This window comes from Lynx canadensis, chromosome A3, assembly GCF_007474595.2.
Source record: "Lynx canadensis isolate LIC74 chromosome A3, mLynCan4.pri.v2, whole genome shotgun sequence".
NCBI lineage: Eukaryota > Metazoa > Chordata > Mammalia > Carnivora > Felidae > Lynx > Lynx canadensis.
Window position 1 is genome coordinate 80,167,366 of NC_044305.1, and position 25,710 is coordinate 80,193,075.

The 25,710-nt window shown below is 35.1% G+C and overlaps 1 protein-coding gene across 1 annotated transcript in view; it reads left to right on the forward strand.

Annotated features, from left to right (window-relative positions):
• EHBP1 (EH domain binding protein 1) overlaps positions 1-25,710 on the forward strand; it is a 337,775-nt gene that overhangs the window by 122,586 nt on the left and 189,479 nt on the right. Inside the window, 2 exon segments of the mRNA XM_030310685.1 lie at positions 10,370-10,551; positions 13,228-13,367. Coding sequence (XP_030166545.1) covers positions 10,370-10,551; positions 13,228-13,367 — 322 coding nt within the window.

A 25,710-nucleotide genomic window follows, 5' to 3' on the forward strand; every position in this document is an offset into this window, starting at 1 on the left:
TAGTCCTTACTGATGAAATAAGACATGAAAAGAAAATAAAAAGTATACATATTGGGAAGTAAGATATGAAACTCTCTTTGTTCACAGAATACATGATCATCTATTTAGAAAACAAAAGAATCAACATAAAAACCTCCTGGAACTAACTGATTATAACAAGGTTGCAGAATGCAAGATTTATATATGGAAGTCATTTGCTTTCCTATATATCAACAATGAACAGTGAAATTTGAAATTAACACAATTTCATTTACATTAGCACCCCAAAAACCAGAATACTTAGGTATAAAGCTAACAAAATATGTACAAGATGTATATGAAAAATACTGTAAAATTCTGATGAATGAGATCAAAGAACTAAATGAGAGATATTCCATGTTCATGGATAGGAAGACTCAATATTGTCAAAATGTCAGTTCTTTTTAGCTTGACCTACAGATTCAATCATTCACGATGAAAATCCCAACAAAGTATTTTGTGGATATCAACAAACTGATTCTAAAGTTTATATGAAGAAGCATATGGAGAAGACTCAGAATAGCCAACACAATATTGAAGGAGAAGAACAAAGTTAGAGGACTGATACTACCTGAATTCAAGACTTACTATAAAGCTACAGTAATCACTACTGTGTGATACTGATGAAAGAAGAGACATCAGTGGAACAGAACACAGAACCTAAATATAGACCCCATAAATATAGTCAACTGATCTTTGACAAAGGAGTGAAACTAATGAAGCAAAGATAATCTTTTCAACAAATCGTGCTGGAACAACTGGACATCCATATGCAAAAAAAAAAAAAAAATGCATCTAGATAGACACTTTACACCCTTCACAAAAATTAACTCAAATTGTGACCTAATGTGATCTCAATGTGAAGTGCAAAACCGTAAAACTACTAGAAGATAACACAGGAGAAAACCTGGATGACATTGGGTATGGTGATGCCATTTTAGATAGAAAACAAAAGATATGATCCATGCAAGAAATAATGGATAATTTCATTGAATTTAAAAACTTGCCTTGTGACAGACAGCATCAAGAGAAGAAGAGAAGCAACAGACAGGGAGACAATACTTACAAAAGACACATCTGATAAAGGAGTGTTATCCAAAATATACAAAGAACAATACAAGAGCAAACAACCCAATTTAAAAAATGGGACATAAACCTTAAGAAACATTTAGCCAAAGAATACGTACAGATGGCAAACAGACATATGTCAAGATGCTCCACATCATGTCATCAGGGAACTGCAAATAAAAACAATGAGATACCACTATCCACCTTCCATAGAATGGCCAAAATCTGGAACACTGACAACACCCAGTGCTGGTGACGATGTGGACCAACATCTTTCATATGTTGCTGGTGGGAATGCAGAGTGCTACAGCTACTTGGAAGGGAGTTTGGTGGTTTCTTATAAAACTAAACGTAATGTTTCCATACAACCCAGCAGTCATACTACTTGGTATTTACCCAAACAAAATGAAAACCCTTGTCCACATAAAAACCTGCTCATGGATGTTTTATAGTAGCTTTATTCATAATTACTAAAATTTTGAAGCAGTTGAGGTGTCTTTCAAGAGATGAATGGATAAACTGGGGTACATGCAGCCAATGGAATATTATTTGGCACTAAAAAGAAGTGACCTATCAAGCCATGAAAAGACATAGGGGAACCTTAATGCATATTAGTAAATGAAAGGGGCTAATCTGAAAAGACTATGTAATTGTATGATTACAACTATGTGATGTTCTGGAAAAGGTAAAAATATGGAGAAAATAGATCACTTTTTTTGTTGTTGCCAACGGTGGGGAGTAGGGAAGATGAATAGGTGGAGCATAGAGGATGTTTAGGGCAGTAAAATATCATTTAATATTATAATGATAGATATGTGGCATTATACATTTGTCCAAACAAATAGAATGTACACCACCACAAGTGAACCCTAAGGTAAACTATGGATCTGGGGTGATTATGATACACCAGTGTAGGTTCATCCTTGGTAAACAGTGTAACATACTGGTTAGTCATGTTGATAATGGGATAGGCTCTGTATGTGTGTATGCTCAGGATTATATGGGAAATCTCTGTGCCTCTGTCTTGATTTTGTTGTACACCTAAAACTGCTCTAAAAAATAAAGTCTTTTAAAAAATATATTTATTCGTCATAAAAATATGTTAACATGAGTTTATTAGTTATGTTTGAGTGAATTAAATATTTTCTAAATTTCTTATATTTAATTTTTTTAATGAAGCAAATATTGATAGATGGAACCTACATAAAGGCTTCTTGTAGTTCTCAAAACATTTATTTATTTGTTTATTTATTTATGTTTATTTATTTTTAAAAAGAGAGAGAGACAGAGAGAGAGCATGAGAGGGGGAGGGGCAGAGAGCGAGAGAGACACAGAATCTGAAACAGGCTCCAATCTGTCAGCATAGAGCCAGATGTAGGGCTCAAACTCATGAACTGACAGATTATGACCTGACCTGAAGTTGGACACTTAACTGACTGAGCCACCCAGGTGCCCCTCTCAAAGCATTTAAAAGGGCCTTGAAATAAAAACTTTTGGGAACTGTTGATCTGCACTCTCCACTAAAGGACAGAGATCATCAGACTGGATTAAAAAATTTTCTGGCTATATGCTGTTTATAAGAGACAGTCCTAAAATAAAAGGAGGTTATTTCAGAAGGAAAAAAAGGAGCCTGAGAAGAAATGTTTGAGTAGCTTTTCAGTTCTTGCACGTATTTATTCCTTGATTTGTGTCCTTTAGAAAATGTTCCATGACCTTATATTTGACATTTCTACTGCCCTGCAGGTCCTTATCACGTAAGAAATTGAATGATTTGGCTCTATAGGCGATTCAGCAGTGTATGCCTACCAGTTAAATACTTTTTAAGGACCTATGGAACATGTATGAAATTGATCATGACTTAAGCCATGAAACTTGCCTCAATACATTTTGAAGGATTGAAATTAAGTAGATCCTATTCTGTGACCCCCAAATCAATGAAATTTAATCTATTACATAAAGATAAGTAGAGGGGATAAGTAGAGGGGTGGCAGTTAAGTCAATTAAACATCTGACTCTTGATCTCGGCTCAGGTCATGATCTTGCAGTTTGTGAGTTCAAGCCCTGCATCAAGCTCTGGGCTGATCACGCAGAACCTGCTTGGGATTCTCTCTCTTCTTCTTTCTGCCCTCTCCCGCTTGTGCTCTCTCTCTAAATAAATAAATAAATAAACATAAAAACAAGAAAGTAGAAAAACTCCATATAGTTGGAAAAAGGTTCTAAACATGAGTCAAAGAACTTGTAATGAAAAATTAGAAAATATTTAAATACAAGATAACAAAATAATTAATAATAAAATGTGAGGTATAGTTAAAATAGTACTTAGAGAAATATATAGTCCTAAATGCTTAGATCAGGAAAGAAGAAATGCTCAGAATTCAGGAGTTAAAATATACCTGAGGGAACTAGGAGGAAGGAAATAGTAAAAATGAGCGTAAACTACTAAAATAGAAAACATACTAGAAAGGATCAACAAAGCCAAAAGTTGTTGATTGGGAAAGCCCAAGGAAATTGACAGTTTCTAGCAAGAATTATCTAGAAACAAAAAAGAGCAGACACAAATGGTATTGGGAGTGTAAAGAGTACAAAACTATAGATTTTGCAGAAATTAAAATAATAAGAAGATTTTAAAATGTTTTATGTCACTAAATTTGAAGTCTTGGATGAAATGTGTAAATTCCAAGGGGGAAAATACTTATCCAAATTGACATTGGGAGACACGAAACACCTGAATACTTCTATAATCATTAAAGAAATTATATCTGTAATTAGAAACCTCTAAAAGAAAACAAGCTCAGATAACTTTGGATTTTTTCCAGGAATGTGGAGTTGCTTTAATTTTAGAAAATCTATTAAATTATCACATTAATAAGTTAAGGGTTTAAAAGATCTTAAATTATCCCAAAATATTTTTTTAAAGTGATAAAAGTTTAACACCTATATGTAAAAATAAAATTAGAAGTAGATTTAAAACCTCAAAGTCATAAGAGAACTTAATTTTATAAAGAGTAATATTTTTGAAAGAAGAAAAAGTAAACCTATAGGAAACATATTTTAGGATGAAAAATCAGAAGTATTCCCTTTTAAGATCGAGAATAATATAGGAATGACCCTCTTTACAATACCTAGTCAGAATCATGATGAGAACTCGATGTTGAACATAAGAAACACATCACAAAAATGTTAATGTTATTTCATTGTATCAAGTTAAGAAATATGTAAAACTAGACACTATATTCTTTTTTGACTTTTTATTGTGATAAAATCTACAAACAAAACTTACTTTTTAAAACATTTTTAAGTGTGCAGCTAGTTCTGTCGCATTAAGTGCACTCACAGTGTTGTACCCTTCACCACTATCTGTTTCAAGATTGTTTTCATTATACCAAATAGAAACTCTGTATCCATTAGACAGTAACTCTCCATGTCCCCTTCTCCCACGCCTGGTAATATCTACTCTACTTTCTGTCACTATATATTTGCGTATTCCTCATATAAGAGGAATCATAACAGTATTTGACCTTTTGTGTCTGGCTTATTTCACTTAGCATAATGTCCTCAAGTTTCATCCATGATGTATCATGTATCAGAATTTCATACCTCTTAAGGCTAATATTCTGTGGTATAGATATACCACATCTTGTTTATCCATTCATCAGCAACATGTTCTTTAGGGTTGCATACATAAGTAGTATTCTGTTTTGGAAAAGAGGAGAGAAGAAGTAATCCAAAATTCAAGGTGATAATCATCTCTGGATGATGGAAGGAAAGGGAGGCAATTCAGGAGAGGACATAGTAGTGTTCTATTTCTTTAGCTGGATGGTGGTACAGGATGTTCATTTTATTAGTCATTAAAATAGTACTTCTGTGTTTTATACTTCAGTATCTATAATGTATTTCACAATTGTAAAAAATCAACATTGCCATTAAGTTTAATTAAAGTATTAGTGCATGACAATCTTTTTAGAACATTTTGTTTAATAAAACTCTGAAAAATCATAAAATCAAAGTAGTGTTCCCCCACATCCCCCATCCTTGTATATAGGAGAAAGAGTTCAATTTCTAGCTTGTGGTTTATTTTATGTGACATTTTAATAGGTAGAGGAAGTCTGTCAAATATTTTAATAGGAGAGGTATTATATTAATCTTGGGATCCATAATAAATGAAACATGGTACTATGAACTATTCTGTAAGAAGACCCTAACTTGAATAATTTGGACAAGAGATATTCTCTCCAAATTCTTATGATATGAAAAAAAGAATAAACTAAATTTAACTAAATTTAATTAACTTGCTTGCTACCATTATGTTATATACCTGTTGTTGTTAGTTTGGGTGGGGTTTGGGGAAGTGGCAAGATTAGATACATGCTTTTTTGGTAAAATCTATAATGTTTAAAAATAGTTATAAAGAAGTCCCAAATCTTACAAAACTGTATTTATTTATTTTATACTCAGTTCATTCTTTACTAATAAAGTCATTATAGGGGCGCCTGGGTGGCTCAGTGGGTTAAGCGTCCGACTTCGGCTCAGGTCATGATCTCACGGTCTGTGAGTTCAAGCCCCGCGTTGGGCTCTGTGCTGACAGCTCAGAGCCTGCTTCAGATTCTGTGTCTCCCTCTCTCTCTGACCCTCCCCCATTCATGCTCTGTCTTTCTCTGTCTCAAAAATAAACATTTAAAAAAATTTTTTTTTAAATAAAGTCATTATAAATTTTTTCCCTTTTAAGCTATACAGAGAAAACATGTATTCACCTATTGCTCGTATGGTTATCACCTGAATGAGGGTGCACATTGAAGTGGAGAATTTGTTTTAGGTCTGGTAAGAATGTTGAGGGTCAATGCATAGATTTTAGTAACATAACTGCCTTACTTAAATTTTCTTTTTAAAAAAAAAATTTTTATTAAAAAAAAAAAAGGGGGCGCCTGGGTGGCGCAGTCGGTTAAGCGTCCGACTTCAGCCAGGTCACGATCTCGCGGTCCGTGAGTTCGAGCCCCGCGTCAGGCTCCGGGCTGATGGCTCAGAGCCTGGAGCCTGTTTCCGATTCTGTGTCTCCCTCTCTCTCTGCCCCTCCCCCGTTCATGCTGTGTCTCTCTCTGTCCCAAAAATAAATAAACGTTGAAAAAAAAATTTATTAAAAAAAAATTTTCTTTTTACTGTTTATTTTTGAGAGAGAGAGAGGAGAGAGAGAGAGCAAGTGGGGGAGGGACAGAGAGAGAGAGAGAGAGAGAGAGAGGGAAACATAGAATCTGAAACAGGTTCCAGGCTCTGAGCTGTCAGCACTGAGCCTGACGTGGGGCTCAAACTTGGGAATCGCTAGATCATGACCTAGGCCAAAGTCGGATGCTTAACTGACTGAACCACTCAGGCGCCCCCATAGCTGCATTACTTTAAACATCCTGCATTGAGTTATGTTTATTTATTTTCCTAATTTCAAGATTGGTGATCCAGGAAGGATTACTTGTAACATTCGTGTAATAAATCAGGTCAAGTGGTCAATAAATATTAATAATAAATACTATTTATTAAGTACCTACCGTATGCTAAAAACTCTACTAGATATTTTAGTATATTGTTATAAGAGTTTCTCCAGGACATGTATCTAAGATGGATATTATTGCTGAGTTGTAAGATATGCATGTGTTCCACTTTACAAGGTAATGTCAACTTGCTTTCCAAAGCAGCTATATCAGTTAGAACTTTCTCCTGCAGTGTAAGAGAGTTTGTTTGCATTGTTCCCCATTTTTATCATCACTTGGTATTGTCCGGCTTTTAAAAATATTTGTCAATCTGGGGCACCTGGGTGGCTCAGTCAGTTGAGCATCTGACTTCAGCTCAGGTCATGATCTCGCAGTTTGTGGGTTCAAGCCCCGTGTTAGGCTCTGTGCTGACAGCTCAGAGCCTGGAGACTGCTTCGGATTCTGTGTCTCCCTCTCTCTCTGCCCCTCCCCTGCTCATGCTCTGTCTCTCTCTGTCTCACTCTGTCTCAAAAATAAAGATAAACATTAAAAAAAATTAAAAAAAATATTTGTCAATCTGACAGTGTGAAACTAAGGCTCAGATACATGAAGAAACGGGCCAGAGATTAACCAATGAATAAATGCTGGTGTTACATTCAAATGCAGGTTTGCCTGATGGCAACTACAATAGGCTGGATTTCAAAGAAATGGAAATATATAGGCTAAGTCGTTTTTATAACAGAGAATACTTAGGAAAAATGAAAGTGATATTTCTTAAGCAAAAATGATTATATTATGTAAGAACTTTCTGAGGGGAAGTATTTCTGAAAGTGTGATTTTAGATTAACTGGATTAGAATCACCTGGTAGTAGTGGTGAGTGTGTGGGAGGGGTGGGCTGGGAGTAGAGAAGGGAGGTACATATTATTTTTAGAAATGTAGCAGATTCCTGAGCCTATCTCTGGTTTTGCTAATTTAAGATCTCTGGGGATAGGATCCAGTCATCTAAATTGTCTAAAGCTCTCTTACTTTTATTTTTGTTTTTTAGTAAACACTAAAGTTAACTTTGGCTTTAGGAGTTTTGAAGTAATTCCTCAAATATTGTCAGATTCACATACAAACATGTATGAACGTAGGCCAGGAGACAGAAACTTAGTCTTACATATATGTGAACACTCACTGACTTTGTCATTGTTCTTTCTTTCTCTTAAAATTCCTTTTACTATTTTTTCTCTCGTTTCTGTTCCCTTCTGTACCTTGCCCGACATGAAATAGCATTAGGACTCTGGCAGCAGTAAGAGTAATTCTAAATTCTCTCTGCCTGGCTGGCCCCTACTCCTTTGTGGAAGGACTATAAGATGCAAAAGACACGCTCGTCTCACACTGCAATCGCTTATTTCATTCCTCTTTATAGAACTGATGATAGCGGTGATATCACTTGTGGGCTGGTAAAGACTTAGACTCGGTTGTAAAAAGTGGAGATTCATGGAGCTGAGGTAGAGCTGTGAAAGATCCTTAAAGAGGAAAACAATGTGGGAGCTTGGTGGAGAATTACTAGAAATACAGTTCAGACCTCTTTTCCCAGCACAGACTGTAGTGAGATCCTGCGTTAACAATAGAAATGGATATTGTAGACTCAAAAGACTGTTCTGCTCACCTGTCCAGACCTTACAAAGGGCTGTTTTCATTGTTGCTGAGCAAGTAAATACTTAAAGTGGTACAACTAAATATGGTTAGAATTTAGTAGCTTTTATTTTCTGTTGTTTCAGAGACTGATATACCAAAAAGTTAAAAACTGCTTGAGTTCAGCAGAAAACCCTTCTACAAAATTTTTATCTAAAAAATGAATTTGAATGTTAATCGTCAGAACTCTAGATTTTATAGCAATTATCCTTAAATTGAGCTTTCAAAATTATGCTCATTTCCAAGTTACCTTAATTTTTATAGTTTATTTGGTTATAAAAAATAATTATTATTAGGGGATTAGTGTCATACTTTGTGAAACAGATTTGTTTAAAAAATCTGAAAATAATGTGTGGCAGTTTGTATGTCATGCTTCCAAAACAGAGGCTTTAAATCCTATATTATATGTAAAAGTTGTTAGCTATTCTAAAGGTACAATAAGAGATTATTGTTCATATCAGTGTAATAAATTGATACTACCTGATCATACTTTTTCATTTTGCACATTGTCAGAACCTTGGACCTTAATCTTATTCTTTGATTGACAGTAGCGACCAGGGAAAGAACACTTGTATTGTTTGGGATAGTCACATCTGTTCAACTTGATTCAGTTGAGGGTATTTGCATATTCTTAAGTATTTCTTCTGAGAGGGCTTAAATCCTTCTCAAGTGCTTGATGCATTTTTGAAATTCATTCATAAGGTATCTACATGCACTAATAGCTCTGTATAATATTGCTGTGCATAATCTGACAGATAAGACCACATTTTAAAACAAGGTATTCTTTAGGGATGCTACATTACATTTTTTACTTGTCCTGCTGGCAGAAATGTCAATTTTTTTCTAAGAGCCTGGCTTAATGTTTTGATTAAATTAGTATATCTTTATTTTAGGCAGGTTTGTCAATCAGAAGACAAATAAAATAAAGATTTATTAAGTAATAATTCAAAGGTTAATGGTAGTTTTTCCAGCCTTGGTTGGAAAATTGAATAATTTTATAGAAAACCATTGTAGAGCTTAAATGGATTTCTGTTTAGTCTCCTTATTTTATAGGGATGTTTAGTGAGGCTTGTTTACTTACTCAGGGTCACACAGCTTGAAAATTAGGCCTTATTTTAGATCTGAACTCCAAACCAGTAAATCCTAAGGAATGCTGGTGTATGACCTCTGGTTTACATTAATGATGTCATATGAACTCTGGTTTACTTTATTTACAAATTATCCTCATCTAAAATGTTCCCTTGCCATTAGAACACGTAGTAAAGGATTACGTCTTAATCATCTTCATATCTCTCTTGAATCAACAACGTGTCTTATACATAGGTAATGCCCAATCATTATTTTGCTGTTTTGTTTTCACTGTTCTCCTAGGCTATTATTCTATTAAGGATAATTTTGAAATGAGATAGCTTATTTCTAGAATGTTAAGTACCCTTGATAGCAAATAGGTGTTATTTTGTATTCATTTCTGATGAATTGGTAGTCTCTGTTTGGAGAATTTTGAGACCTGCTAGAATCGCTTGGCAGTGTCTGCCACAGACATAGCATCAGAGAAACCAACGGTTTCTTCCTTGATATATGTGATCTTAAGGGAGGGAGAGAGAACTGTGGAGTGGAGTGATCAAAAAAGGCCCTAGGAAGAAATAAGGCTCAGATTAGAGGATAGATAGAACTCAGATACTGTAGTAAAAACGAGACACAATGCCACAGAGGCTGGAAGTTCTATAAAAATGGTAGGCATTCAAAAAGGAGAAATACCATTAATTACATTAAATAGAATGAAAGGAAGGAAAACAGTTGTCGAGTACTTTTGATACCTATCTCTGTGTTCTATCCTCTTTTTAGAGGAATTCTGGAGGCTTTCTGTCCTAGTTTCCATTCCTTGCTTTCCCTTTTCTGACATATTTAGAGTTGTTTTAGTTTATTTCTACCTCGGCCAGCTCTCTCCAATTTATGTCTGCCTTATTTAAAGATGTAAAAGTTGCAATATAACTTCATCACAATTTTATTTCAATATTGTGTTACAGGAATACATTGGGGAAGGAAGTTTCAATTGTTATTTAATCATGTTATTTAAATAGTGTTTTAAAATATTTGGGTGTAAAATAAATAACTCCAAAATTCCAAATTATATTTTATCTTCCAGGAATCCCCTTCTGGTCGAAGGAAAGCTCTGGCTACTAGCAGCATCAACATGAAACAGTATGCAAGCCCTATGCCAACTCAGACTGATGTCAAGTTAAAATTCAAGCCATTGTCTAAAAAAGTTGTATCTGCCACTCTCCAGTTTTCATTATCTTGCATTTTCCTTCGGGAAGGAAAAGCCACGTAAGTTTCTTTTGTCAAAAAGACAAGCTGCTTCTCAGTGTGTTTAAAAACTGTATGTAAACAGCTTTTGACTTAGTAGACTGGCAACAGTTGAGAATATCCTACTGCATACCAGTCATTCTTGCCATTCTTTGTTTCAGAGGCTGAATTAAATGAACTCCTTGGTGTATATAGTCTCTTGACTCTAGAGAATGAACAATAATATAAAAATGATATTATAGCAAGTTCCAAATTTTATATTGTGTATTATAGGGTGCCATCCATGTTTGTTTTGTATTAATTGTCTTTAGTGTAAGTAGTTGTACTCTGAAGTACAGACAGTTCAGTTTGTAGAGCTGTTTGATGCAGCTGAGATATAAGAGGAACCCAAGATGAAAAGTTCAGGATAAGAGGGATGAAAGAACTAAAGGGACTTTTACCAATTCATGTTCTTTGGCCCGGCCTTCCAAAAGTTGTATAGCAAAGTACAATTTTCTATATAATTATCCTTTTAAGCAATCACTTTGTAAGTACTGAATAGGCATTGCACAAAGGTAATTCCTACACCAGTTCTGATCTCCTAAGTGTAAAATTCTAACTGTATGAAATGAGGAAAACATGCCTGGAACAGGAAAAATGTAACATTTACCATGCTTGTTGCATACATTCAAGTCAAGGATGAGTGTATGTTTGGGGTGTAATGAAAGGGTTAGTACTTACTTGGAGAGGAAGATCAGGGAGGGAAGAAATGGAAATTCTAAGCCTGGATTTGAAAGGTGAGAGAAGGAAGCCAGCTATGAACATTTCGATCCAATCTGAATCATAGTTCTAAATGTATTTGAGCCAGTGGAATGTGGTTACTATATTTGGCCATGTCTACTTGACTGATTAGACTGGATTCTGTGCGTCAGTCAAAATGAGATGTTTGGCACTCATCTACAGGGCAGCAAATGACTTGGTAGATAACTGTAAGCCTCATCTCTGGAAAGTTGGCTTTTGAGTGAGTGTGGCAGAGGGACAGTGCAGAATGGAAGCAATCAGTCTTTCATCTCAGGACCTTAAATTTTAGACTTAAATACTGAGAACCTAAAAATAAAGATCTTACCCTGAAGTTCAAGCCATAATGAAAGGAAAGAAAACAGGAAGAAAAGAGAAAACAAAATCAGAGAAGATCCTTTGAATGTGGACTCCTTTCCACTGGGCAGAAGCAGTAAGTGAATCAGCACCATCCATCCCTGGGAGAATCTGGGAAATTCAGTCAAACCAAATGTCTCAATTCCAGTGGAAATTTCTCTTAAAACACCCTAAACTCCCTCTCTGCCTCCACACTCCTTGCCTCCTAACCTTTCATAGAGAAAAATGTTCAAGGTTAAAGTATGAGGAAATTACAGAGGTAAAATTAAGCAAGTTAACATTTCAAGAGTAATGGTATATCTTAAAATTATCCCTCATTGACAGGTGAGCAATTTGTATAGCATTCATATAAGGTAATACAACTTTTTTTGTTCATGCAGACTTGATATCACTACATTTATTTTTAAAAGGGGAAATGGTTATGTCAACTGTAGGCTTACATGAGATAAAATGCAAAGAATTTCAAAAACCAGTTTAGTCTGCATAGTTGTACTATATTTAGAAAATAAGTGAATGTTAACAAACATTTCTTTACAAAAGAGTTTTCTTGTTTTGTTTCTTTTATTGTAGTTAGAACGTGGGAAACAGTATCTTAATTTGAAATTCTGAATTTTAGGGAAGAATATCAGATTGAAATTTAGTTTGCATGTAATGTGTTAGAAATGTGTTTTACTCACGGTAGTTTATTTGAAATTTAAGGTGAAAATGATATTTCAGGAAAACTTCATTATTTGATTTGTTTAGAGTAAGGTAAACTTTATATACTTATATTTAAAATACTTCAAGATAAAAAAACATTTTTACATTTTATCCAGTATATGGTATTTAACTTATAGTCAATCCAGGTCATTTTTCATTTTGTAATTTTTAAAAATGCTGTTCCAAAACTGAGGGTTGATGGGGGGGTGGGTGATGGGTACTGAGGAGGGCATCTTTTGGGATGAGCACTGGGTGTTGTATGGAAACCAATTTGACAATAAATTTCATATATTGAAAAAAAAAATGCTGTTCCAGTAGTTCTTTCACTTTTGGGAAGTTATGGCCCCTTTGAGAAAAATGCGCATTTAAATAAGATTTACGTATAAATTTACAGTGGTTTACCATTTCTTTTTCCTCCTACCCACAAAACCAAAAGGGTTCATGGATTTCAGATTAAGAATTTCTATTCTAATTTATTTTGAAAACTTGAATATTTTAAAGTCTAGATCTTATTGATTTGCAAACTATCTCACTGTTTTATGAAACAAGTTTTTATTTCCAGACTTAATGATTAGGAACCCACACTTTAATCCTGTGAAGAAAATTTTAGTCTTCCATAGATGGCAGCAAAGAGTTAAACTAACTCCTAACTAGTTAGTTTTTAATCTAGTTTGCTTTTTACTGATTAAACATGCCATTTAAAAATTAATGAATATGACTATTTAGGTTTTTCAGTAGTCTTGTACAACTATTTAAAAGGGCTCATTAATATTTAGAAAAAAGACTATATTATTATTTTCTTAAACTTTTTTCAAACAATGTCATTTAATGAACTGTGTATTAAATTTGAAATCATTGATGTAGGGATGAAGACATGCAAAGTTTGGCTAGTTTGATGAGTATGAAGCAGGCTGACATCGGCAATTTAGATGACTTTGAAGAAGATAATGAAGAAGATGATGAGAACCGAGTGAACCAAGAGGAAAAGGCAGCAAAAATTACAGGTTGGTTTTATTAGCATTAAGCTAAAAGTTTATCTTTTTTTCTTGAGAAGTTGAAAACTCAGTTTTCCAGGAAAAAAGAATGCTGCTAGAGTATTTTTTCTTCCGTAAGCCTTTTAATATGCCATTTAGCTCTCTGAAAACTTTATGTGCTGATGGTTAATAACAGATTTTCATAATTTATTTTTTTTTCTTTTTTTTTTTTTTTCTTTTTTTTCCAACGTTTATTTATTTTTAAGACAGAGCATGAACGGGGGAGGGGCAGAGAGAGAGGGAGACACAGAATCAGAAACAGGCTCCAGGCTCTGAGCCATCAGCCCAGAGCCTGACGCGGGGCTCGAACTCCCGGACCACGAGATCGTGACCTGGCTGAAGTCGGACGCTTAACCGACTGCGCCACCCAGGCGCCCCCAGATTTTCATAATTTAAAATGCAGTCCAAGCTTAGTCAAGAAAGCATAAAACTTTACTGGAACTACTGATTATAGTATAAAGTGGCCTAAATATGTTCACACTTCTTATGTCATTGTATGGATGAACCTTCTTATAAGTAAAGATCTGCCTTAAGGGTGGCATGACAAAATGCATTGGTTACTGTTTCCTAGCTCATGTACATTTATTCACATAAATTATGTGCACATTCTTTGGTTTGGATTTGTATATATCTCATGTATCCTTATATCTAGAAGATTCCATGCAAGTATTCCTTATAGCTGGCTTGGTCAAACTACTTAAGATGATTAAATATTTAGAATCTTTTGTATTGATTGGGCAATAAATATTTATTGATAATCTATCACCTTAAGGAATTGATGTCATACCTTTATTATTGGAGTGAGAATCAAGCGCTGTGTACATACTCCTTTCAGCTAATGAAGTGTCCTAAATTTCTATAATGAGATCCCTACACTTCTATCATCTAGGTGATATGTTTCCAAATTCATGGGGCACTTTGGCAGTCATCTCTTGGCTTAGCCTCAACTCTTACTGTTATATGGGGAATTTCCATTGATCATATGACACATTTAACTCCTTAGCCAAAAACTTTCTTGACTTTCTCAATTCTAGTGATGTTCACTTTCACTCCACTTCTAGAAGTTTATTATAAGGAATTGATTAGACTTATATGCAAAGGTGTATGTTTTGTCCTGTGTAAATTTTATAAATTATTAATTTCTAGTTTATGACTGCTGTTTTGATTTCTTAATTAACTCAAGGGTTGTTTAGGAGAGTGGGTTTTATCATGGACTTTTTTATTTTTAGTTACCAGTTTAATTTTATTTAAATAAGATGCTGAAGCCTTTCAAATTTCAATTTCATATGAGTGAGGGTTTTTTTCTTTGTAGTCTAGATACATGATCTATTTTTGTAAATTTTCTTTTAAGTATCTTTTTATATATATTTTCTATTTGTTGGATTCAGCATGTATTTATTAGGCCAAACTTTAAATTTATATTATTTAGTTATTTATAGTCTTATTCTTTTTGTGTAGTTCATCTTTGAAATACTAAGAACTTCAATGCTAAATTCTTTAGTGCATAAAAATTAATTTTCTAATAGTTTCATTATGGATTGTAATTTGGTCAGTCTGCCCCACTTTATGCCTCTTGCCGTGAAATTTTGTCTGGTGTTGATATTTTAACTCATGCTTTCTTTATATTTGTATTTTCCTAGTGTATTTATCACTTTATTTTTAACCTGTATTAAGTACTTCTCTTATAAACAGTATTTGGTTTATCTATCTTTATATTCTTTGCCCTTAATAGTTACATTTTTTTGATAACTGCATACTTAATTTCACTTACATTACTTTATCCTTTTATTTGGGAATTTTCTTATTATTTTTTTCCATTCACACCTTAAAATTTACCATTCTCAAATGTTCTTTATTTAAGCATTTTTAAATAGAGTTATTTGGAAGCTATACATTCTGTTTTCATTTTAGTCTGCTATCATCTAAGATAAAAAAGCCAGACAGATAAATGAATGAACCTGTATTTCTCTACCAACATTAAAAATAAAACAGTTGTGCTTGGCTGGCTAAGTCAGTTGAGCAAGTGACTCTTGATCTCAGGGTTGTGAGTTTGAGCCCCACGTTAAGTATAGAGATTACTTAAAAATAAAATATTTAAAATAAATAAATAAAACAGAACGTATTGACTCACCTCATGTAAGATGAGAGAGTCAATATTTTTTTTTTATTTAAACCCCTCCCAGCTGTTATTTTTATTTGAGTAAATTTTGGGGTTCTTCTTTCAATAATAAATGCAGACATTTGCATTAAGTTAAAAATTTTTTTTTAACTTTTATTTATTACTGAGAGACAGAGAGAGACAGGGCATGAGCATGGGAGGGGAAGAGAGAGGGGGAGACACAGGATCTGAAGCAGGCTCCAGGCTCTGAGCTGTCAGCACAGAGCCTGACATGGGGCTCGAACCCACAAACCACAAGATGATGACCTGAGCCGAAGTCGGACGCTCAACCTACTGAGCCACCCAGGCGCCCCTGCATTATGTTTATAATCATTTCAGCAACAATTATATGATACTTTTTAAAATGCCCTGTCTTTCCTATCTTTGAGTTCTTTGTTTTATTTCGGTGGCTGAAGTACTTCAGGAAAGGTAAGTTAGTAACCTTTCTCTACTGCCACCAATGACTTTTTACTTATCCTTTAAATTTTAATAATATTGACACATACTCTGAGAAACCTTTCATGCCCACTCCCTCTTAAGCTTGACCATTCTATCCCTTAGGCTACTACTGTACTATTTACAAATGCAGACATTTTCTTGCAGCATGAATGTTTATAACTGCTGTGAGATATAATTTGATCTTTTAAATGGAGAATATGGTTTGTTCTTTGTGAATGACTTTTGATTAAAACTAAATCTCAATTAGGCCCTAGTACCATAAATAGGAAATTTTAAAACCCCACAGTTTTATAATTGTTTTGAGCAATGTTGTACTACTTTGATCACAGTAATGGGGAAAAAAGGTGGTAACAGTATGTCGGAAGTTCTTTGCTATTATCGAAAGGGAAAGAAAGGACATTATTTTTGAGTAAATTATAGATATAATGAAAACAATTATAATCAGATTTTATTGTCTTAGTCTGTTGGGGCTGCTATAACAAAATACCTTGGATGGGTAGTTTATAAGCAACTTAAATTTATTTCCCACAGTTTTGGAGACTGGAAGTCTGAGATCAGGGTGCCAGCATGGTTAGATGAGGGCCCTCTTCTGGGTCACAGACTTCTCATTGTATTCCTCACATGGTGGAAGGGGCAAAGGATCTCTCTGGGCCCCTTTTAGAAGGACATTAATCTTATTCATGAGAGCTCTGCCCTATGACCTAATCTTCTCTCAAAGGCCTTACCTCCTAATACCATCACACTGAGAATTAAGATTTAAACATGAATCTGGGGTGGGGGGGGGCACAAATATTCAGACCATAGTATCCCTTATTGCTTAAAAATACACATACACCTTATTTTCTAAAATTCCTGTAGAAGAAATAATTTTCTTTTAGATAGTCTAAAATTCTCTGACCCTAATTGAAGAAATTATTTTAATGCAACTTGTGATGATCCAAGGTTTCTTTGGAATTCTACTATTTTCTGTTATTATTTTATGTATGTATTTCTTTTCCCTGTTTCATGAAATTCCTTCAAGGTAGAGACTATGTTGTAACTGTTCTTTTTATCACTCGCTTCTGGCACATTGTCTGGAACATATTGAGAATTTAAGATGTGCTAACTGAAAGGTCATAAATCAATGAAGGGACTTCTTTCTCATATTATAGCCCATACTAATCACTCTGGCTTATTATCTTGTTCCATTTATTTAACCTTTACTCATATACGACCTTATCCAAGGTTGCATGGTCCCATTTTATGGAAAGCATGTGATCTTGGAGGACACATAATTCAAACCTTAAATAATTCAAGACTAGTTTTCCAAAAGTTATGAATTCAAAATGTATATTGAGGGAGAAGGGGTAGATGGGGACAGTGGTGATTAGATGCATGCTCTTAAGTAAATCCAGTCATTATAACATTTTTGCTTTGATGTTACATTTTTTTTTCTCTATTATATTTCCAGAGTACAGTCACTTAAATTAATAGCACAGCATGTTATGGCAGTTGTTTGGCTTCCTTAGTTGCATTTTTTAGCACATGTAAATTCCATTCCAAAGTTATTATCTTTCAGGAATTTTTTTTAGCACCAGCACTACCACTCTAAAAATGTTTGGGTAAAGTAGTTTTAAGATAGTTAAAAATATATTAAAATTTAACAACAGTAATGTTAAAGCAATAGGTTAAGACTAAACAAAATGAATGCATTTTATAAACATGGTACAAATAAAGTATGGTGGGTATTTTTATTTACCAACTAAAGTGGCAGTAATTTAAACACAGCTTATATTTGCTGTTCCTTGCAGCTTTGGAATTGCTAACAGAATGTTTATGGAGGAAAAAATCATTATTTAAAAAATTGCCTCTATTAATGATATCTTTATATTGCAATAGAAATGCGTAAAATGCAATCACATATCGATAAAAATTGTATGGCTTTATTATTTCCCCAACTAAGCTGTAAACTTCTTGAGGGAACAAGACTGTTACAATTATTTTGTGATACCTTAGATTAACACCTAGAAGCTATTCATTTAATCAGTGATATGGAATATTACTGTAAAATCAATAGTAATTAACAAAATATGTCTTCTGAAATTACAGTCTTTGCTAGAAGGTAAACATAAATCCATGATACCTATACTTGGATTGATCAAAAATCCTTACCCTGTTCCACCTGGGCCAAATTCACTTCTAACTGGAAACATTTTGGGATTGGCTCTTAGGAACCTTTTACTGATAGTGTTATATATAGGTGCATTCTACAGAGGTACAGCACCAGTGAATGGGCAAGAGAATTTTGAATTGCAGTTAGAAAAACTGCAGTTTGAAATGTAGTGGGAGTAATAGACCTTGGAGATGGAGAAACAAAGCCCATTAATAGAAAGTTTATTATAGCCAGTCAGTATTAGAAAACATATATAGTTTTAAAACAGTCAGTGCCTCCATCTATATGGCATCCTCACAGTGCTTGAACCAGTATTTGGTAATATGACCATCTTTGATATTGAATTTCTGAATACATATCAACAAGAGGAAAAAGGAAAGATTCCTCCGTAAATAACAATGTCTTACTGAAAATCAGGTTCAACTGAAGCATTTTTTATAGGAAGGCATTATCGGAGAATTCAGACATTATGAAATATCTGAAAGATCCCAGTATACCTAAAGCTGTTGGAAAGGTAACCAAGGATTCTACATAGGTTCATCTAGACCTATACAGGTAACATAAGCCAGACTAAGCATTAGATTCACTTGGAAGGATATTGGAAACATAGTAGCATGCCAGCAGAGCATTCCTTTTTCACTGGAGTCCTCACAGCATCCGAGGTGCTATTCTTTGACCTCTGTCTCACATGATAGCTTGTGTACAAGGAGACAAGATCCACATAGTTAGAAGCAGGGATTGCCTTGGTTTAAAGTCCATTCTGCAGAAGAGCTGGTATCTTTTGAAACGGTTAAATAGGTATAGTTTTCAGAGTCCCTGTAAGAGACATACCTAGTTACAAGAGTCCACAATTTTCTGAGCCCAAAACTGTGGCTTTCCATCAAATATATAGTCTATTCAGAGTCTTTCCATCCAAAAGTAGTTTATAAATCAAGCTTCATTTTTACCATAAGCACTGGTGTTTATTAATCCCTTTCCTATTGTTTGTAATGTTAATTTGGGAGGAGGAAGAATGACATATTGACCAACTTCAGAGGATATAATCTTAAGCACCCATGGTAGTAGAAGAGATAACAGTTCATATTTGAAGAGCTAAAGTTGATTATGGTATGTCTCAGTCCTCTGAGATTATAATGTCCTACTGCTAAGACTTGTGAATGGGTAAAAATTGGTCTACCTCCTTTGAGTAGAAGGACTGTCAGGATGAACTTGGGACTCTGGTCAGAGAATACATCCATTAATTTGTTTCTGGTTTTTACCTGACCATTTACTCTCCAGTACCTAGGATACTCATGAACCAAATCATAGGTTTGCTGTGGAGTGTATAAAGTGATAGAATAAAAATAGTCACCTATTTTGGAGGTCTGTGTAAAGGATAGGGATTTCTGGGATACTGCATCTATTATTTTGGTATTAATAAGGCTGGAAAACAGGGTAGAATCAGAGAGTTGGAACGTTTATGATCCCTTGAGCTAAAAAATTGAGCGGCACCTGGATGGCTCAGTTGGTTAAGCGTCCGACTTCGGCTCAGGTCATGATCTCATGGTCCGTGAGTTCAAGCCCCGCCTCGGGCTCTGTGCTGACAGCTCAGAGCCTGGAGCCTGCTTCAGATTCTATGTCTCCCTCTCTCTCTCTGCCCCTCCCCTGTTCATGCTCTGTCTCTCTCTGTCTCAAAAATAAATAAACATTAAAAAAAATTTAAAAATTGATAAGGCATCACAGCTACTTCCTTTTTAAAGGAATTTGATAGATGGAAGACAGTAAGAATAGCTTTTCCTAGTATTTAGAAGTCACATATGTCAACTCAGAGACTAGAAGTAGCAGAAGACACAGATTCCAAATTTAACCTGCTTTCTGTGTCACTCTTAAACCCTAATCCTGCTTTGCTTTTACTAATGACAACTGATCAGAATTCTCTAGGCCCCCCTGCCTCCCTAGGAGACTCCAGGAGAGTTCTGGTGACAGGGCCAGATTGGAAGTGAGAGCTCCAAAGAAAAAGTTAGCTCTCCAGTATTTAGGGGAAGAACCAGGGGACAATGAATATTCTAAGTACCAGTATGCATTCTTTGAGGATTTGTCCCAGGAATGCACAGTTGATTTAACCATAACAGAATAAAGGAGAAAAACCATATAATCATCTCAATAGGTATATAAAGGAGTATTTGACAAAATTCCATACTGAGTTTCTCAGCAAGGTTTCAGTGTAAGGGAATTTCTTCATTTTGGTAAAGAACATCTGTGAAAAGCTACAGCTAAAATCATATGTAATGGTGAAATACTGAATACTTTCCTCCTAAGACTGGGTACAAGGCAAATATGTTTGTTTTCACCACTTTTGTTTAACATGATACTGGAGATCCTAACAAGGTCACAGAATGCAAAATTAATATAGAAAAATCTATATTTTTAGGAGTGCCTAGGTGGCTCAGTCAGTTGAATGCCTGACTTTGGCTCAGATCATGATTTCACAATTCTGGGTTCGAGCCTCGCATCGGGCTCTGTGCTGACATCTTGAAGCCTGGAGCCTGCTTCAGATCTGTGTCTCTCTCTCTCTCTGCCCTTCCCCTGCTCATGCTCGTCTCTCTCTTTCTTAAGAATAAATATTTAAAAAAATTTTTAAAAGAAAAATCTATATTTTTATAAATGAACAGCAAACATTTGGGAAATAAAATTAACAAAATAATTCCATTTACAATCAAGGTTAAAAATAGTATAAATACTTAGAAATAAATTTAACAAAAGATGTAGAAAAACCTCTACACAGAAAACTATGATACAATATTGAAAATAATTACAGAAGACCTTAATAAATGGAGAGATAGTCTATGTTCATAGATTAGAAGACTCAATATTGTCAGGATTTCCATCCTCCCCAAATCAGTCTATATACATTGAACTTAGTGCTAATTGTAATCCTAGCAAGTTTTGTGGGGTTTTGTTTTTGTTTTTGAGAGAGTGAGAAAGAGAGCAAATGCACACATGAGCAGGGGAGGAGCAGAGAGAGAGGGAAAGAGAGAATCTTAAGCAGCCTCCATGCCCAATGCAGAGCCCAATGTGGGGCTCAATCTCATTACTGTGAGATTATGACCTAAGCCAAAATCAAGAGTCAGACGCTTAACAGACAGAGCCACCCAGACACCCCTATCCTAGCAGGTTTTAAAAAAAAAAAATGGAAAGCTGATTCTAAAATATCTTTGGAAATGCAAAGGACCTGAATAATAATACAGTCTTGAAAAAGGACAGCATTGTAATATTATTACTAGGTGATAAGATTTACTCTAAAGGTATAAATCAGTATAGTGTGATATTGGCATAGGACAGACAACTTGTTCAATGGAACAAAACAGAAAGTTCTGAAATACTTAACCAAAGTTAAGTTGAAATACCAAACTTAACTTGGCCAATTAATTTTCAACAAAGGGACAGCATAATTCAGTGAGGAAAGGAAAATCTTTTCAACAAATTATTCTGAAACACCTCGTTGTCCATGTGGAGAAAGTGAGCCTCAATTCTTACCTCTCAGGATACACAAACATTAATTCAAGATTGATCATAGACCTAAATGTAAAAGCTAAAACAATAAAGCTTCTGGGGAGGGGAAAGAAAAACAATGTATTTGTGACCTGAGGGCAGGCAGAGGGCTCATACATAAGACACAGAAGAGAAAACATGAAAGAAATTTTGATAAATTAGACTTCATCAAAATTAAAAACTTAGGCTCATCAAAATAGATTGTTGAGAAAATGTGTAAGTCATAGACTAGAAGAAAATACCCACAAAGCAGATATCTGATACTGTCTTGTATCCAGAATAGATTTTTTTTAATGTCTGACCATACTAAAAACACAACCCTGTTTAAAAAATTTTTTTTCAAGATTTTATTTTAAGTAATCTCTACACCCAAGGCGGGGCTCAAACTTACAATCCTGAGATCAAGAGGGCTCAACTGACTGAGCCAGCCAGATATCCCCAACCCTATTTTTTTCAAATGGGCAAGAATTTGAATACGTGGTCCCTCAAAAAAGATGCATCACTGGCCAGTGTTATGCTTTGGAGAGAAGAATGAGGATGCTGCAAGATTTGCAGATGTGTTCTAGCTCTAGGCAGTTTTATTTTTTTCTTCTTTTAACTCAACTACGGACTTTCTCAAAAGGAAAACACCACCTACTCTTAATGCCACCACCCCACCCCATCCCCTTTTTTCTTTCAATGTGATAATCTCTGGTGGTCAATTTCTATCCACTTTTGCCTTCCTAACAGTAGAATCTCAAGTTACTTGACCCTTTGCTTCGATTGCCTGTCCCTAATTTAGTTTTCCACCTTATTCTCATCAATATGAAGCAAGTCCATATTGACACACTGTTGCTATGATGCTATGACCAAATACTGTACACTTTGAGTTTAACACTCAGTTTGAGTAGCACTGGGATAGAAATGTGTGGCTATTACATAGCATTCTTTAGCATTTTTCAAATGTGAAAGTATTTGGTGAAACAAAGCTTAATGCTTTGCCAGGAAGTGCTTTGGTCAAGGTAGTAAACTATTGACAAAGCTTTCCACTTAAAAAAATTTTGGGAGGGGGGAGCCTGGGTGGCTCAGTCAGTTGAGCATCCGACTTTGGCTCAGGTCATGATCTCGCGGTCTGTGAGTTCGAGCCCCGCGTCGGGCTCTGTGCTGATAGCTCAGAGCCTGGAGCCTGCTTCGGATTCTGTGTCATGCTCATGCTCTGTCCCTCTCTCTGTCAAAAATAAATAAACATTAAAAAAAATTTTTTTTTATTGGGGGAGGGGCGCCTTGGTGGCTCAGTTGGTTAAGCGTCCAACTTCTGCTCAGGTCATGATCTCACGGTTCGTGAGTTGGAGCCCTGCATCGGGCTCTGTGCTAACAGCGTGGAGCCTGGAGCCCGCTTTGAGTTCTGTCTCTCCCTCTCTCCCTCTACCCCTCCCCCACTCATGTTCCGTCTCTGTCTCTGTCTCTCTCTCAAAAATGAATAAACATTTAAAAAAAATTCTGAGAATAAATTTTTATTGTAAATCTTTTACATTTTTAACTTTGTTTCTGATTATATATTATAAAGCACATTGATATAGGAAATTTAAAAGAAACAGAAAAGTGCTTTTTTAAAGGGAGAAATCCGTAACAAAATTATGTATGTTAGGCTCCGGACCAACATCTTCAATGCCAGTTGATTTATTTCCATAGGAAGTTTCACACACACCTATAGTTTGGTATGTTCCCAACTGAATAGCCCCCATCACAGTGGTGGAACACTATTCACATAGTCACCCAAGTCAGATAGCTGGAACTTGCCTTAGGTTCCTTTCCCTATCCCTCATGTCAAATTAACTACCAAATCTTTATTCTTAATTTATTCTCTAATGAGCAGATATTTATTGATTGCCTCCCTTCATGGAGTGGTGATGCTGAACCACTCATCTTCTTGCTTCTTGTCCTGTTTTTTTCCAAATGCTGCCACCATGTTGCTACTGGAATGATGTACTGAAATACTGAAATGAGGGGCGCCTGGGTGGCGCAGTCGGTTGAGCGTCCGACTTCAGCCAGGTCACGATCTCGCGGTCCGTGAGTTCGAGCCCCGCGTCGGGCTCTGGGTTGATGGCTCAGAGCCTGGAGCCTGTTTCCGATTCTGTGTCTCCCTCTCTCTCTGCCCCTAGCCCGTTCATGCTCTGTCTCTCTCTGTCCCAAAAATAAATAAACGTTGAAAAAAAAAAAATTTAAAAAAAAAAATACTGAAATGATATACTGAAATATACATTTTGATCTTTCAGTGGATCCCCATAGTTCTCAGAGTAAAGTTCACATTCTTTGATCACAATAATCTTTACAATAGGACGTTTGCCAACATCATCTCATTCCATTTTCCACCCTGGCATCTTAAACCCCAAACAACTTGCATTTCCTCAAATGTGTCTTGTTTTCATTTGTCTCCCTTTTGCCCTTGTAGAATGCTCTCATTTTTTTCTTTTATTTTAATAATAATGTCTGTTTGTCTTGTATTAGCTCAAATTTAAATGAAGGCCTTCCTGACCTCAGAGCTATATGCCTCTCTTCCAGTTTCACAGGTTTAAAATGAATATCTCAATCATAATATTTATCATACTTACCATACATTGCTTCACTTGCCTGCCTATCCCATAAAACTATAAAGCCGTGAGGGCAGGTACTACCAAAGACACATATTGGTACTTGATAAATGCTTATTAAATAAGTTAGATGGTATTTCTTTGGAACTTGCCTCTCTTTATGATTTGAATTAACATTTATTTACATACCAAATAGAGGGAGTATTGGTATAGCTAATCAGAATTACCTTTTCACTTGGTTAACATGAATGAAAGTTCTAAAGCAAAAGTTCTAGGAGTAATGTAAAGATTTATTTAAGATATGGATAAATAGGAAAACTAGGATAAGGACGACTGTCATCAGTGAACAGAATGGAAAGATGAAATTATTTGGGGTTAATGAGGAAATGGTCATCACTGATTTTAGATGTCACTAAAAGCATGGTGAAGGGGAGGAAACATTCTAAACGTCTAGAAATACCACAATGTAAATAATTTAATCATATGATGGAGTCATCTTGATAATGTTTAAAGAAATTCCCATGTTGTATCTAAATCTCTATAGAGTAATATTAATGTTTTGAAGGTAAGGACCAAGTCTCATATTTCTCCGGTATTCCTCTATGATACTTATTTTATAAGATGTTTAGCAAATGATTGATTTCCACCTTCACTGATTATAATAAAATAATTAAAATGTGTTAGCTATATAAGAAAAACTACAAATCTTTAAGCATTACTTAAAATAATTTTAATGTAGTGGGGCACCTGGGTGGCTTAGTCAGTTTAGTGTCTGACTTCAGCTCAGGTCATGATCTCACGGTTCATGAGTTTGAGCCCCACGCCAGGCTCTCTGCTGTCAGTGGAGAGCTCACTTCACATCCTCTGTCTCCCTCTCTCTCTGCTTCCCATCTGCTTGCACTCTCTTCTCTAAAATAAATAAACATTAAAAAAAATTTTTTTTAACTAGTAATTGCACATCTAGGAATACAATTGCACAACATAATTAAAATTAACTTTTTAAATTTTTTTAAAAATGTTTTTATTTATTTTTGAGAGAGAGAGAGAGAGAGACAGAGTACTTCCGAGGGAAGGGCAGAGAGAGAGGGAGACACAGAATCTGAAGCGGGGCTCGAACCCACGAATTGTGAGATCATGACCTGAGCCGAAGTCGGACGCTTAACCCACTGAGCCACTCAAGCACCCCTTGTTTAAATATCAAGTAATTTTATCCATGCAAAATGCATTTCTCATTAAGACAAAAAAATTGAATAAGTTTATCAAATTTTTATGTATATTTAGCTCAAAGATCTATAATCTTTCTGATCACCTCATATTCTAGTAGTCATTTACTAAGTCTGTTTCAGTATTAATTTGTATTTTTATAGGATGTAAATTCCAAGAGGGCAATACCACGTATTTTTTTTTCATCCTTGTGCCCTAAGGATAGTACTTGGCACAGAG